The 16,138-nt window shown below is 43.0% G+C and overlaps 1 protein-coding gene across 1 annotated transcript; it reads right to left on the bottom strand.

The window, feature by feature from the left end:
• Positions 1-5,282: 5,282 nt before the first annotated feature.
• Positions 5,283-13,935, bottom strand: CDKN2AIPNL (CDKN2A interacting protein N-terminal like). The gene is made up of 3 exons (XM_003782184.2): positions 13,646-13,935; positions 10,995-11,094; positions 5,283-5,425 (listed from the first exon to the last, which is right to left on the bottom strand). Exons 1-3 carry the CDS (start codon positions 13,882-13,884, stop codon positions 5,414-5,416), a joined length of 351 nt encoding a protein of 116 aa, XP_003782232.1. The 5' UTR covers positions 13,885-13,935; the 3' UTR covers positions 5,283-5,413.
• Positions 13,936-16,138: the final 2,203 nt, after the last annotated feature.

Below are 16,138 nucleotides of genomic sequence, written 5' to 3'. Positions count from 1 at the left end.
GTTGTTTGGCGGGTCCGGGCTGGGGATTCGAACCCGCCACCTTAGGTGTACGTGGCTGGCGCCTTAGCCGGTTGAGCTACAGGCGCCGAGCCCAGAAAGGTATCTTTACAGAAGTCAAAAATGAGAACCATTGCCAGGAGCAGTGGTCCACACCTGTAATCCTAACTCTTTGGGAGGCTGAGGCAGAAAGATTGCTAGAGGCCAGAAGCTCAAGACCAGCCTGAGCAACATATACTCCACATGTACAAAAAATGCAAAAATTAGCTGGGCCTAGTGGTATGCACCTATAGTTCTAGCTACTCTGGAGGCTGAGGCAGAAGTATTGCTTGAGCCCAGGAGTTTGAGGTTGCACTGAGCTATGATGACACCAATGCACTCTACCTTGGGCAATAGAGTGATCTCAAAATGAAAAATAAGAGGCTGTGCCCGTAGCTCAGTCGGTAGGGCACCAGCCACATATACTGAGGCTGGTGGGTTTGAACCCAGCCTGTGGCAGCTAAAACAACATGACAACTACAACAAAGAAATAGCCAAGCATTGTGGTAGGCACTTGTAGTCCCAGCTACTTGGGACACTGAGGCAAGAAAATTGCTTAAGCTCAAGAGTTTGAGGTTGCTGTGAGCTGTGACGCCACATTACTTTTCCTAAGGAGACAGCTTGAGATTCTCAAAAAAAAAAAGAACGAAAGCCATGACTGGATGTCACAGGGCACAAAGGCTGCTCAACACCAAAAGTCTGATGCTCTCCTTCAAAACATATGGGTACCTAGCAGAGACCCGTTAAAGCTAGAGAACTCGGCAGCACCAACTTAGCTGACGTTTAGGGTACTCGCATATCACATAACACAATACATATTTTACTACAGATTACAAAGCATCAGTACATGGGCAAAGATACTTAATGTGATTCCTCCCAGTGGCCATAGATAAGCTACTGGTCCAAATGGATGCTAGAAAAGTTCATAGGGAATTCTTACCTCTCATAAGGTGGAGGACTGATCAGGTGGGCCAGACTCTTAAGCTCTTTTCTAGGTATTTGGGTAATATGAGAGCATCACTGTTAACACAGAATGCTTAACTATACTAAATATTTGGCCTCACAATGCCTGAGACATATGTCTTTAATAGAAAAGATCTCCTGGTAATTATTTGTTCCTTCCTATGATGTTACCCCATGTCTTGAAAAGGGCTCTCTCTCTATATACATATATGGTTAAGAAATGTGCAGCTGGCTCGGCGCCTGTGGCTCAAGCAGCTAAGGCGCCAGCCACATACACCTAAGGTGGCGGGTTCGAATCCCCAGCCCGGGCCTACCAAACAACAATGATGGCTGCAACCAAAAAATGGCCAGGCGTTGTGGCGGGCACCTGTAGTCCCAGCTACTTGGGAGGCTGAGGCAGGAGACTCGCTTGAGCCCAGGAGTTGGAAGTTGCTGTGAGCATGATGCCATGGCACTCTATCCAGGGGGATGGCTTGAGGCTCCATCTCAAAAAAAAGAAAGAAATGTGCAGCTTTGGGTGGTGCCTGTGGCTCAGTGGGTAGGGCACTGGCGCCATAATACCGAGGGTGGCGGGTTCAAACCCAGCCCCGGCCAAACTGCAACAACAAAAGCCAGGCATTGTGGTAGGTGCCTGTAGTCCCAGCTACTTGGGAGGCTGAGGCAGGAGAATCCCCTAAGCCCAGGAGTTGGAGGTTGCTGTGAGCTGTGTGACGCCCAGGCGATAAAGTGAGACTGTGTTTCTACCAAAAAAAAAAAAAAAAAAAAAGAGCTGCTTTTATGGCGGTGTGAACTTACTTCAGGGTTAATAGTGGCCTATTTTACCTATACAAGAAGTGCTGCAATGCAAAACTTTGGATTCTTTACCACTTTCTATTCCAGAAATAAAGGATGAAATTCTAAAATACTGGTTCATTTTGTATGTGAGATAGCCACAGAGGTTGTAAAAGATGAAAAGAAAAGCAGGCAGTTTGAGTGAGGAAATGAGAGAAAATCCATTAGAAAACTAAAGACCTTTAGTTTTCACACCTTTAATGTCAGCACTTTGGTAGGCCAAAGTAGGAGGATCACTTGAGGCTGGGAGTTTGAGCCCAGGCTGGACAACTAGAGAAACCCCATTTCTACAAACAAAATTTTAAATGAGCCAGTCACCACAACATGTGCTTGTAGTCCCAGCTACCCACGACGCTTGAGCCCAGGAATTTTAGGTTGCAGTGAGCTATAATCATGCCACTTGCACTCTAGCCTAGTTGACAGACCTCATTTAAACAAAGGAAAAAAAGGAAAATAACTGAACCAGAGAAGTTTTGAAAAAAAAAAACAAAACTGAAGGTTATTGGGAAAAAATCATTACACAACTTAAACCTGCTTCATGCAATGGTTGCATTCCTAAAAGGCCATTATTTTATTGGGACATCATATCATATAAAGAAAATAGAATTGCTAGGTATGGTGGCTCTTGCCTGTTATCTTTGCAGTCTGGGAAGCAGAGGTGGGTTTACAGGTTGAGATCAGGAGTTCGAGCCCAGCCTAAGCAAGGGTGAGACCCACTTCTCTACTAAAACCAGAAAAACTAGCCAGGTGTGGTGGTGGGCGCCTGTAGTCCCAGCTACTCTGGAGGCTGAGGCAAGAAGGATCACTTGAGCCCAGGAGTTTGAAGTTGCTGTGAGGTACTATACAACTGCACTCTCAGGCCCACTGAGTGACTCTGTCTAAAAGAAAAAAAAAAGGCCAGATGCAGTGGTTCATGCCTGTAATCTCAGCACTTTAGGAGGCCAAGGCAGGTGAATCTCTGGAGCTTAGGAGTTCAAAACCAGCCTGAGCAAGAGCAAGACCCCATCTCTAAAAATAGCTGGGCATTGTGGCAGACACCTATAATCCCAGCTACTTAGGTGGCTGAGACAAGAGGATCACTTGAGCCCAAGACTATGAGGTTGCTGTGAGCTGATGCCATAGCACTCTACCAAAGGTGAATGTAAGACTCTGTCTCAAAAAAAAAAAAATAGAATTGACAATGTTGCTCAGGCTGGTAGCAAACTCCTAAATTCAAGTGATCCTCCCACCTTGGCCTCCCAAACTATTAAGATTACCAGCATGAGCCACTGCACCTATTTTATAATTTCATTTTTTAAGCCTCACAAGTTTGTCAAATAATCAGAAAGGAAAAAAGATACATTTGAGGAATAGAAGGGACTCAATTAACATGGTACCTGGCCCTCTAACTTCTGCTGTCTTAATCCTTGCCCCCAGCTCTCTGTGGTAGGTTATTTCTTTTACTTTTTTTTTTTTTTTTAAGAGTCTCAGCCTATCGCCCTCGGTAGAGGTAGAGTGCCGTGGCATCACAGCAACCTCCAACTCCTGGGCTTAGGTGATTCTCTTGCCTCTATCTCCCAAGTAGCTGGGGCTACGGGTACCTACCACAATGCCCAACTATTTTTTTGTTGTTGCAGTTTGGTCAAGTTTGAACCCACCACCCTTGATATATAGGGCCAGCACCCTACCTTCCAAGCCACAGGTGCTGCCCTGTGGTAGGTATTTCTGTGACCTCCATTTTCCAAATAAGGATGAAGGAAAAGAAGTAGCTTATCGGCACCTGTGGCTCAAATGGCTAAGGCACCAGGCACATACACCTAAGGTGGCGGGTTCGAATCCAGCCCGGGCCCGCCAAACGACAATGACAGCTGCAACCCCAAAATAGCCAGGCATTGTGACAGGCGCCTATGATTCCAGCTACTTGGGAGGCTGAAGCAGGAGACTCGCTTGAGCCCAGGGGTTGGAGGTTGCTGTGATACCACAGCACTCTACCCACGGGGACAGCTTGAGGCTCTGTCTCAAAAAAAAAAAAAAAAGAAAAGAAGTAGCTTATCTAAGTTTACAGATCACAGATCTAGACTTCTTCATTCAGTCCATCCAGTGGTCACTAGGGACACTGGAGCTATAGAAGCCATACAAAGATGTGACTCATCCAAGGGGTGCCACTTTTTGTCCCACTTCTCTGCCCCCAGACACCATGCTCTCCCACCCAGCTGTTTTTAAGCAAGTCTGGTTGTTCAATTACTTATATTCACCAGCAAATTAAGGCAGGGTCCACTAACTTAATTGTCACTATTGCCAGTACCAAGCACAGAGCCTCCCACTGATGAGTAAATCCTGCTGTGACAAACCATTAAATTATTGCTTTCTAAATGAAGCACTACCCCAGCATTTATGCCTATAGCTATGTACTTAATAGTGGAGACTAAGAAAGAAAGTGGACTAGAGGAGGGGGTACAGAACAGATACACATAAGACTAAGTAAAAAAGTGGACTAGAGGAGGAGGTACAGAACAGATACACATACACAGTTAAGGGGGAACATTAATATCAAAACTTCAGAACAAAGCAGGGTTGCACTATAAGGATTTTTTTAAGAGACCATGTGCAAGGCAATTCCTCAAGTCTGTAAGATCCAAGCCTCAGGCTCCATCCAGGAAAAAAACATTATAGGCAATCGTTTAAACCTACAAATCAGCTGGCTGGCTAGATACAGCCCTAGACCTGTCAATGAGTCCTAAAATAAAGCCTTTTTACCACGTGGGGTAGCTCACGCCTGTAATCCTAGCACTCTGGGAGGCTGAAGTGGGTAGACTGCTTGAACTCAGGAGTTTAAGACCAGCCTGAGCAAGAATGAGACCCCATCTCTAATAAAAATAGAAAAACTAGCAGGGTGTACTGGCATACACCTGTAGTCCCAGCTACTCAAGAAGGCTGAAGCAAAAGGACTGCTCAAGCCCAAGAGTCTGATGTTGCTGTGAGCTATGATGCCACACTCTCTGCTCAGGGTGACAGAGACTCTGCCTCAAAATAATAATAAAATAAAACCCCTTGTAGGCTGCCCTTGCCTCTTCCAATGAGTTGGTGGTTACCTCATGTCTGTAATTCAATTCTCATTTCTCAAAAAAAGATTAGTATGTGTGGTAGTAGGATATAGGTATAGTATAAATTTCAGGTGGAAATAAGGAAATAAAGGATCTAGTATGCCGTGGTGGGGAAAATAAAAGGCCATAAAACAGAATCACACTTAAATTGTTGAAAAATCCAAACTGTAAAATTCATGACCTGCCATTATCACATCAACAAAAAAAGATCATTTTAAAGAAAAAGTTTGACATTTAACAACTGAAAATACAAAAGAGGCTTTTACAATGTTGATGATTTATAAATACATAAATATCCATGCACATTTTTACGGTGACAGCTACTGGAAGAATGATCACTTGTTAAAAGCCTAGCTAGACAGATTCCTCCTCATCCCACCTGCCTCTTTCTGTTGGTAATACCAGGAGTCTTAAGAGAGCTACTGTGGTCTGTTTCACGTTCATCCCAGCCTCTTTTCTAAGCCTGTAGATGGTGATGAAAATGGGATAAATCTTCTGCCTTAGCTACGATGCTGGGGGAAAAAAAGAAAAGGTTATGTAACCATGTAATCCAGTAAATTCATGGATTCAAATTCATCTTCATAAATTAAAATATAGCAGTGATGCAGTATTTATGTCTAACCCAATGGTAAGTATACTCAGAAATTATTAATATTTTAAAATTCAGCAAAAAAAACCCTCATCATCCATTTGGAGGCCAGAACCTACTTTTCTTGTCTTGTCATTTGTGATCTATAAATGTTCACAATTTAAGGTGATAATGGAAATACTTAAAATACAACTTTTCCTGGCATGCTCTACAGTCAACACTTCTAAAAGCAGACTCATGCAAACACTTATTGTTCTAAATTAAAACCAGTCAGATTCAGGTAGTAATTCACAACATTTCACATTGAGTCAGGATTATTTAGGATATGTGAAGGTTATATATTTCTGGATTTCACACTATTAGAAACTGTAAAAGCACGTCTTCAAATAGTGGTAAAATGAAGTGGATATATTCTTTCTGGGTACTTTCTAGCACCTTTGGTAAATTTAAACTTGGCTTTAGACAACTTTGAAGCAGGGTGTTAAGAAATCACTTTGGCTGTCACCTTGTATTTGAATGAATTTCCTTAACATTTAGCAGTGTGAGTGAATCAATCTGTGAGTCTTTTTAGTAATTAGAGATTTCAAGGTATGACCTATTTCCTATTTAAGCCAGTCTTTTTCAGATGAAAAAATAAAATTACTCAGCAAAAGCAAAATATAAGAAGTCTTTCTCCATTTAGAAGAATGTAACATCACCTAAAGAAACCATCTTACGGGCAGTGTCTATGGCTCAAAGGAGTAGGGCACCAGCCTCATATACTGGAGATGGCGAGTTCAAACCCAGCCCTGGCCCAAAACTGCAAAAATAAATAAATAAATATAAATGTCTTAAAAAAAAAAAAAAAAGAAAGAAAGAAAGAAAGAAAAAGAAACCGTATTATGTCCAAAGAGAAAAAAATCTTCTAAGCCTCCTGTCAAAGTTCCAATGGGATAGACCAACACTGAGAGACACACAAGTGCCATTGGTTTGGGCTGCTACCAAGTAGTCTTTTCTGAAAGGTGCTGACAACAGGTGATCCACTCAACTCATTCTGTACATCAGATAAAACTGGTCGGTAGGGTTGGACACAGCTTTTCTGGCTTCTATTTCAGAGTGGGTGAAGAGCAAAAGATAAGTACCTCTACTGAGCATGTATCTTGGGATATAAGACCTCTTCTGATTTAATTAATCTGACAAGTTGAATTTTTTTTTTTTTTTGAGACGAGTCTCACTCTGTCACCCTGAGTTGAGTGTTGTGCCATCATCACAGCTCACAGCAACCTCAAACTCTTGGGCTCAGGTGATCTTCTTGCCTCAGTCTCTCAAGTAGCTGGGACTACAGGGGTAAGCCACCACACCACCTGGCCAAACAAGTTGAATTTTTAAAATAACCAACACTTGCCTCCTTAGAAACACAGCTTTTTCCACTAAAAAAATGGAAGCTCCATTACCTCAGAGCTTGCCAAGACTGAACATAATGTACAAAAAGAATGAAATGTGGACAACTTGCTTTTCTAACTTTCTTTTCACATTTCATAGTCATTTTTCATGCTGCCATTTTCCCTCTTGGGATAAAAATATTCTTGGAAAAATGGACCAAGTAATTAGGTTGACAGCTTCTTTCTTTGAGTCAATAATGATAGTTTCCTGGTCAATTACTCCTCTTTCTCTTTGATTAAGACATTACCTTGGAAATATTAACTCTGACAGTCATAGTGATGACACCTTTCCTGAGTTAGCCGTTGTTCTTTGTTAATTATCACTCATTAAAAGTTAAGCTGCACAGCCACAAAGGCTGCTAGCAGGTGCCTAGGACAGCAGTTAGATAATCAAGATTGTTGACTCAATACATTCAATCTGTTTGAATCCCCCTTTTTCCAAAGAAAAAAATCTTACAGTGCAGCAATCTTGACAAATCTCACCTAAGACCAAAGCTTATGTTTTTCTAAGACTGAAAAAAAAAAGTTAGATCAGAGATGTACTTGCCTCAAAGCTGCGGAATAGCCATAAAGTATCTTAAAAATCCTACTTTAATAAACTATGTCTATCTCCCAAGTTTTCATCACTCTTTGGTCTTGAGATACCCACAACGCAGGCAATTCATTTCCACTTGGTAGCTAGCTTTAAAATCCAAACAAACTCTTCATTTTAGAGTTAAGGATCAATTCTAGAAAGAACAATATTATCAGGTGTATGGTTTGACATAAGAGTTTTTCTCCTCTGTTGCCTAATGTTTGCCAGCCAAATGCAAAAAATCCAGGCAAGGGACAAAACTACTACTACAAAGTACTCACAACTCACTGAACAGTAGGTTCTTGGGGTGTCCTTCAATGGAGAGGGGACAGCCTTCAATATCACACAATCTGTCATGGCACACAGATCTAATAATTCATTCTCTGGATGGGTTTATCTAGAAGAGTCATAACAACTGACAAAACTCTATGCACCCTCTTAGTATCTCATTTTTCAGGATCAGCTGAATTTCCTTTTCAGTGGCATCAACAGTCTAAAGTTAAATCTAGGCTTGGTGCTTGTAGCTCAGGGAGCAGGGTACCAGCCACATACACCAAAGCTGCAGGGTTCGAGCCAGGGCCAGGCCTGCTAAAACAACAATGACAACTGTAACCAAAAATAGCCAGGCATTGTGGCGGGCGCCTGTAGTCCTAGCTACTTGGGAGGCTAAGGCAAGAGAATTGCGTAAGCCCAAGAGTTTGAGGTTGCTGTGAGCTGTGACGCCATGGCACACTACCAAGGGCAACATAGCAAGACTCTATCTCCAAAAAAGAAAAGAAAAATTAAACCTGGTTGGGAGATGGCTCACGCCTGTAATTCTAACACTCTGGGAGGCTGAGTTAGGTGGATTGCTTGAGGTCATCAGTTTGAGACCAGCCTGATCAAAATTGAGACCCCTTCTCCACTGAAAAATGGAAAAACTGAGGCAAAAGGATCCCTTGAGCCCAAGTTAGAGGTTACTGTGAGCTATGATGCCACAGCACTTTACCCAGGGCAACAACTTGAGACTGTCTCAAAACAAACAAAAAACCAAAAATACCTGGTTACTAAGAAAAGAAGTTTTATTTAAAGGAAGTTGCAAGACATATAATCCAAAAATGCTATGTAGGGACTTCTTACACATAGCTTAACTGCTTACGATTAGCACTGGTTTTCAGGGATGCTAACTTCATCCCTGAGGACTCTTCCCTGGAGGCTGAAACTACACAATGATAATACCAGTAAACATTCTTAGTTGAGATTCTAAGGTTCCTTATTTTTGAGGTATGAAAATTTTTAATGGATTTAACAGTTTAGACAAACCCTTCCCAAAACACACGCACTTCTTTACACTGTTCTATGGATATGTCTGAGATATGCCAAATCTTAGTTTCTTCCTGGGGTCTACAGCCCAAATGTCACAAAATGTTCTGATCTCTAATAGTCCGCAGGATGTGAGGGAAAGCTGAAAACCACTGAGGAACCAAAAGAGGAAAGGATATGAGGAAAGAGTATGCCACAAGGAGTTAGGAAATGAAGGCTTGCCTTAATCACTGCTCCTGCGCCATGCGGTACACTCTGGCAACCAACAATTACCTAGTCCCTCTCTGGTTGGGCCCCAGGAACCTCACTACTCTGGGACACACATGGATTACCCAGGGATTTTTTTATTTAACTATTACAATAAGAGCAGACAAAAAGCCACAGACTTTCAATTGACTTTGCTTCCAGGCTGAAAATAGTAACTCCCTTTTAACAGCTTATTTAAAAAACAAAATAGTGTCCCCATGGCACAGTGGCTCATGCCTGTAATCCTAACAATATGGGAGGCCAAGGCAGGAGGATCCCTTGAGCTCAGGAGTTTGAGACCAGCCTGAGCAAGAGCAAGACCCCATTTCTACTAAGAACAGAAAAATTAGCCAGGTGTCTTGGCAGGTGCCTGTAAGTGACAGCTACTCATGAGGCTGAGGCAGGAGCCACAGAACCCAGGAGTTTAAGGTTGCTGTGCACTAGACTAATGACATGGCATTCTAGCCTGGGTAACAGAGTAAGACTCTATCTGAAAAAAAAAAACAAATAGGGTGGTGACTGTGGCTCAAAGGAGTAGGGTGCTGGCCCCATATGCCAGAGGTGGTAGGTTCAAACCCAGCCCAGGCCAAAAAAAAAAAAAAAATAGTGTCTGAAATACCAACCTAAAGGTTTTAACTACAGGTTCAGATTAAAAACTAAAAAAAATTTTTTTAAGGAAAACAAACCAGCTGGGCACAGTGGCTCATGCCTATAATCCCAAGAATCTGGGAGAAGGTTTGCCTGAACTCTCAGGTTCGAGACCAGCCAGAGCCAGAGCAATTTTTATCTCTAAAAATAGCTGGGCACTGTGGCAGATGCCTAGTCCCAGCTCCTCAGGAGGCTGAGACAAGAGACTCACTTGAGCTCAAGAGTTTGAGGTTGCTGTAAACTATGATGTCACAGCTCTCTACTGAGGGTGACCAAGTGAGACTCTCAAAAAAAAAAAAAGGAAAACAAACCATCTGAAATCAAGTCGGATGTGCTGTTTAGGACTGATAGATGAGTATCTGAGGGGACCTCCTGATGTGCCCTGCCTCCCCAAATAAGCCCAACTGGAGTAAAACAAAGGCTTACCTATGTTTCTGGAGGTAGAACTGAAAAGGGCTCCCAGCTTTATACTCTACTGTCATGGTCTATTTTTAAGTATTTTCTGAGTATCTTCTCTATGATATGACTATACTAGGTTTTAGAGTTGTAAAGGCTAAAAATTTTAGGCACCATCTCTTCCCTCAAGGTCACAACTGCTCTAAAAGATGCTTGAGTAAAGTACAAAAGGAACTTTGAAAGAACTGGGACAAATGTGATAAAATACAACTGGAAAGTGATTCTGAAAAGTACCTAGGATGCCCAGCCCCACCCTCAGAGCTTCTTTCTGCCACACTCTCTATAGCCCCAACTCCAAGGTCCAGACTGAAGTCTGAAAGCAAGAGTTCACTGTGTAAAAAGTTCATAACCTGAGATGAGACTAAGCCCTGAAGAAGAGAGAACAGCTATAGTATCCGGATATTATTTCAGTTACATTACTATCAACAAGTCAAAAAATGTCAAATAAGTCTAGTCAGGTCCTCTCCTCTTGGGGTGAGAATAAGTTACTCATTTACTAACAAGATTTTTTTAATAAGTTGGAAACTTTAGCACTGTAACCAGTATTTTCTTAATAATCAAGCAAAAAACTCAAAACAATGTTCTTAGGCAATCTGAAGAGGCAAAGTTTATATAGCTCACCAACAATGCATAATTTATCATACTGACTTTTTTTTTTTAATCATACTGACTTTAAATTCTAAAATAGTTTTTAACCACTTATGGGGAAATAATAATGAAAGGGTTTAGATCTTTAGGGTAAACAAAAGCATTCAAAAAATAATATACTCTAATATAGTGTCTTGATCAAAGCAAGGTCCATTAACTCTATACCACTTCATTACATGCATGGATATCCTATTTACCTTTTTCATTAATTCACTTCTGGTAGTAAACTGTGGCAGGTCTTCCACTTCAATCCCATCAGCCATTTCCATCACCTTGTCTAAAAGGTGTTTATTGTAACTGCACAATAAAAAGTAGTAAGATAAAAACTTTGGAAAAATTGCCACTGTGGATTATTAATTGCAGGTTGGAGGGGTGATGGGAGCAGTCCCCAAAAGTCTCTGTCCCCTGTCACCAGGAATTGAGGTAGCTCCTCTGCAGGGCATAGGAAATACAGCCTCAGAGTGATTCTATATTCCGGGCAGTTCAAAGAATTCTGAACCATAAACTGAGCCTAGTTTCAGACCTGGAATGGCCAAGTATCAAGGTGAAGTTTAGAGTTTGAAACTGGACGATGATTCAGTTATAAAAGGAGTAAGTAACCAAGTACTTGTGGCAGTTGAGGTCAGATTCACTTTGGTTGCTACCCTGCTATATACACTTTTCAGAGATGAGGGTCTCACTATGTTGCCCAGGTTGAACTCAAATTCCTAGGCTCAAGTTTTTCCACCTCAGCCTCCCAAGTTGCTGGAACTATAGGCCCATGTCACTGTTTCCAGCTCTAGGATTAATTTTAATTAAATTTTATTAACTATTACAGGATCAGGAATAATGTTTAAACTCTTAGATGTCTTACAAATCCATGTGTAGGGACTAAATAATAACGTAGAAATGTAAGGGTTAACACATGAAGATAAAAAAAATTTGTTTCATTGGAAACAAATGAAAAAGTATAAAATAGAAAAAAGTCAATTCTGAAAATTAAAAACCAGTATATTTTCCTGTAAAAATTGTAGAAAGGATTATTAAACAAAAAGTAGATACCTAAACAAATAAGAAATACCAGGCTGCTGGAGTGCAACCTGTCAGATGACTCATTTGATCCTGCAAAAGAACATACATATTCAATACAAGGTTAGGAAACAGTTCTTCCTGCTTGTAGACAAGTGGGCTTTAGGAATGCCAACAGAACAGATGTTCCAAGATTTATAAAAGCAGAGGCACTGTACCTCTAAAAGTACATATTCTTGGATATGAGATAAGGGCCAAAAATATTTTTGATTATTTTTTAAACATGCAGAATGTTGATCTAATGAAAATAACATTGTTCATTGGCCCAATCTCTGACACTTGCTTAACCACAAATCCTGTTAATTGGGATTTCCCAGGACCACCAAGAAGGCAAGGAAAGGGGGGATGGGTGCATCTGGCACTGCTTCCCTACATCCTAAGCCCCAACATCTGAAACAAAACCTGGTGGCTTAGGCCTAGAGGAGTCATGTGATCAGAGTCAGACAACCATAACAGGTAGAGAAACCAGAAGCAAACAGAGTCATCCTATTCTCCTAACACAATTTTCGACCTTCTTCATACTGTGGTAAAGAAAGCCTCTTATGGCTCAGCACCTATAGCACAGTGGTTATGGCACCAGCCACAGACACCGAAGGTGGAAGGTGGCGTGTTCGAACCTGGCCTGGGCCAGCTCAACAACTGCAACAAAAAATAGCTGGGCATTATGGCAGACGCCTGTAGTCCCAGCTACTTGGGAGGATGAGGTGAGAGAATTGCTTAAGCCCAAGAGTTTGAGGTTGCTGTGAGCTATGACGCCAAAGCACTTTACCAAGGGCAACATAGTGAAACTCTGTCTCAAAATAAATAAATAAAATACTTAAAAAAAAAAAAAAAGAACTCTCTTAAAAAAATAAAAATAAAAAATAAAGCCTCTTATCAGGTACTTCAAAAGCAGGCCCCTGCCCTCTTGGTGCAGTTGGGCTTTGGAACCTCGACAAAAAGGTATCTGAGGCACCGCGCCCTTAACACAGTGGTTAGGGCACCAGCCACATACACCACGGCTGGCAGGTTCCAACCCAGCCCAGGCCTGCTAAACAATGACAACCGCAACAACAACAAAACAGCTGCGCGTTTGTGGCTGGCGCCTGTAGTCCCAGCTACTTGGGAGGCTGAAGCAAGAGAATCGCTTAAGCCCAAGAGTTGGAGGTTGCAGTGAGCTGTGACGACACAGTACTCTACAGAGAATGACATAGTGAGACTCTGTCTCAAAAAAAACAAAAAAGTATCTTAAGTTTTCATGGGAAGGCAGATAGAGATAAAGGTCTCAGGACCAAGGAAGGTGGGGGGCGGGGAGAAAAAGCCACAGAACAGAGTACATCTTGCTATATGTAGTAAAACCCACCAAGCCTCCCAAAAGTTTGTATCGCTCCCAGGTACATCGCTTCCTTTCCCTCAGTTTTTTCATTTGTTAAATTACCTATTGTCCCTTACATGTCTGCCATGTGGGTTAAAGGAGCTAACCGACTTAAAATGCACTCTGCAAAGATGATGGTGGTTTCACCTAATAGTAAAAACACAAATAGCAATAGCAACTTTGGAGCCCATCTTGTATTTAGCTCTTGACCCTTTAATTACTGTTGATTACATCACAACCACCCATTTTACCAAGTAAGGAAACTGAGGCTCAGTATCTTTCAGAGGGGCTGCTGAGGCGGGAATCACCCGTCGGACTGGCCAATGCGCATGAAGGTCGGGGGCACTGTCTAGGTCAGGGGTGAGCCCTGGGAGGACTGTGGGTCAGACGGCAGAGATAGGACCGGACGGCCTCAGGGGTCCGCACCTGCAGCCCAGAAAGAGGTGGTTGGCCCAGACCATAGAGAGGGACAGCAGCTGGTCCAGGCGGCCGCCGCCGTCGGGCGGGTCGCGGTAGTCGGGCAGGTGGCGCAAGATGAATTCCATGCGGGCCTTCCATTGCTTCTCGCTCTCTGAGTAGGAGCGAAACTGCTCCGCGAAGTCCGTCGCCTGCCGCACCCCTGAGACCAGTTCCTCAACCGCGGCAGCCGCCTCGCCACCCACCATGCTGCCCTCCGCCGCCTAAGGCCGGACCGCCCACTGCCTTCCCGACGCGCATCGCGCTACCACCTGCCCGCTAGAGGGGCCCCGGTGGCGTGCGCAGGCCCCGGAGGATGGACGTGGAGCGCCCTCGCCCGGCCAGGCGGCCTGTGGCGGCTCAGCCTGAGGTTCTAGGCCTAAGCAGCCCTGGGCACCTGGCTGGGAGGCTACCCAGGACTACAAGGGTACTCCGCAGCACCAGTGGGGAAACTGAGACATCCCCCCAGGCGTAGAGTCGGGCGCCTCCTTCCTAGTCGGAAGCTGGCTGCCAGCTAAAATTATGCTGTGTCCGTCTTGCCCTGGGAATTCTCCGGGCATCGCCTCATCCTGAGCAACTATCAGGGCAGAACATGGATATTCTCAGCTCTGGGGACTTATACGTGTAGCTGTCTGAGGTCTATCAGAAGTCTTGACATCCCACTCAGCTTGGGGCCCACCTTCATGGAGAGAGTTATTCATCCAATATATACCTGCCAAGTCATTTTGCTGGGTACTGAAGAGGCAATGAGAGCAAACTTAGAGCCGGCTTGGAAGAACTTTACCATCTAGTGGAGTAGGCAGACACTAGTGAAATAATTGCTCAAGTAAATGGGAGAAAAAGAATTTTTTTTTTTTTTTAGAGACAGAGTCTCACTATGTCACCCTTGGTAGAGTGCTGTGGTGTCACAGCTCACAGCAACCTCCAAGTCCTGGGCTTAAGCGATTCTCTTGCCTCAGCCTCCCACTAGCTGGGACTACAGGCACCCGCCACAATGCACGGCTATTTTTTTGGTTGTAGTTGTCATTGTTTGATAGGCCCGGGCTGGATTCGAACCTCCAGCTCTGGTGTATGTGGCTGGCACCTTAGCCACGTGAGCTACAGGTGCCACCAGTGTGGTATACTTATTAACACAGCCAAAACAAAATCAGTTTTTCTACCTCATTTTTTAAAACATCTCTATTGAAATATTATTTAAATACCATAAAATTCACCCACTTAACGTATACAATTCCTTATATTTAGTGTATTCACAGATTTGTGCAACCGTTAACACAAGGTAAGTATAGAACATTTTGGCTTGATGCCTATGGCTCAAGTGGCTAAGGTGCCAGCCACATACACCTGGATCTGGCAGGTTCGAATCCAGCCAGGGCCGCCAAATAACAATGAGGACTGCAACCAAAAAAAAAAAAAGAACATTTCATCACCCCACACCCCCTTTGCAGTCACCTGCCATTCTGCCTAGCCTTGGGCAACAACTAATCTACTTTTTATCTCTATGGATTTCCTAGTCTAGACATTTCATGTAAATTAATGTTTCTGTGACTGGCTTCTTTCAGCTACATGAGTAGCATGTGTCAGTACTTCATTCTTTTTCTTTTTTTGGAGACAGAATCTCACTTTGTCACCCTTGGTAGAGTGCTGTAGCATCACAGCTCACGGCAACCTTATGCAATTCTCTTGCCTCGGTCTCTCAAGTATCTGGACTACAGGCACCAGCCACAATGCCTGGCTATTTTTAGAGACAGGGTCTCGCTCTGGCTCAGGCTGATCTTGAACCTGTGAGCTCAGGTGATCCACCTGCCTCAGCCTCCCAAGTGCTGGTACTACAGGTTTGAGTCACCACGCCCGGCCTCAGTACCTCATTCTTTTTATGGCTGAATGGTATTCCATTGTATAGATCTACCATACACATCACTTAATGAATATCTCAGTTATATCTATTTTTCAGCTATGATGGATAATGCTGCTAGAGTATTCATTAAGGTTTTGTGTGGACAAGTGTTTTCAATTCCCTTGGGTATATAGTTGATTTATGAGTCATATGGTAACTCTATGTTTAACTTTTTAAAAAACTAACAGATTGTTTTTCACAGTGTCTGCACAGTGTCTGAACCTAATATATGAGAGTTCCAAGATGGGTGGCTTGCCTGAGCTCAGAAGTCCAAGAAAAGTCTCAGCAAGAGAGTGACCCCATCTCTACTAAAAATAGAAAAATTAGCTGGATGTGGCGCTGGGTGCCTGTAGTCCCAGCTACTTGGAAGGCTAAGGCAAAAGGATCACTTGAGCCCAGGATTTTGATGTTCCTGTGAGCTAGGACATCACAGCACTCTACCTAGGAGTACAGAGTCTCACTCTGTCTCACAAAAAAAAAAAAAAAAATGAGGGTTCCAATTTTTCACATCCTTGTAAACACTTAGTATTTTTCTTTTCTTTTCTTTTCTTTTTTTTTTTTTTTTG

This window comes from Otolemur garnettii, unplaced genomic scaffold (assembly GCF_000181295.1).
Source record: "Otolemur garnettii isolate 467f Iridium unplaced genomic scaffold, OtoGar3 scaffold00003, whole genome shotgun sequence".
Classification (NCBI taxonomy): domain Eukaryota; kingdom Metazoa; phylum Chordata; class Mammalia; order Primates; family Galagidae; genus Otolemur; species Otolemur garnettii.
The sequence above is the reverse complement of the archived record's forward strand: the minus strand, read 5'-3'. Positions and strand labels throughout refer to the sequence as shown.

Bases quoted from the DNA above. Each gene is read 5' to 3' on its own strand.
- CDKN2AIPNL (XM_003782184.2), bottom strand. From the start codon at position 13,884: ATGGTGGGTGGCGAGGCGGCTGCCGCGGTTGAGGAACTGGTCTCAGGG. The intron at 11,095-13,645 runs GTGCGGACCCCT...TTTATTGTGCAG, and splicing joins CACCTCTTTCTGGGCTGCAG to TTACAATAAACACCTTTTAG.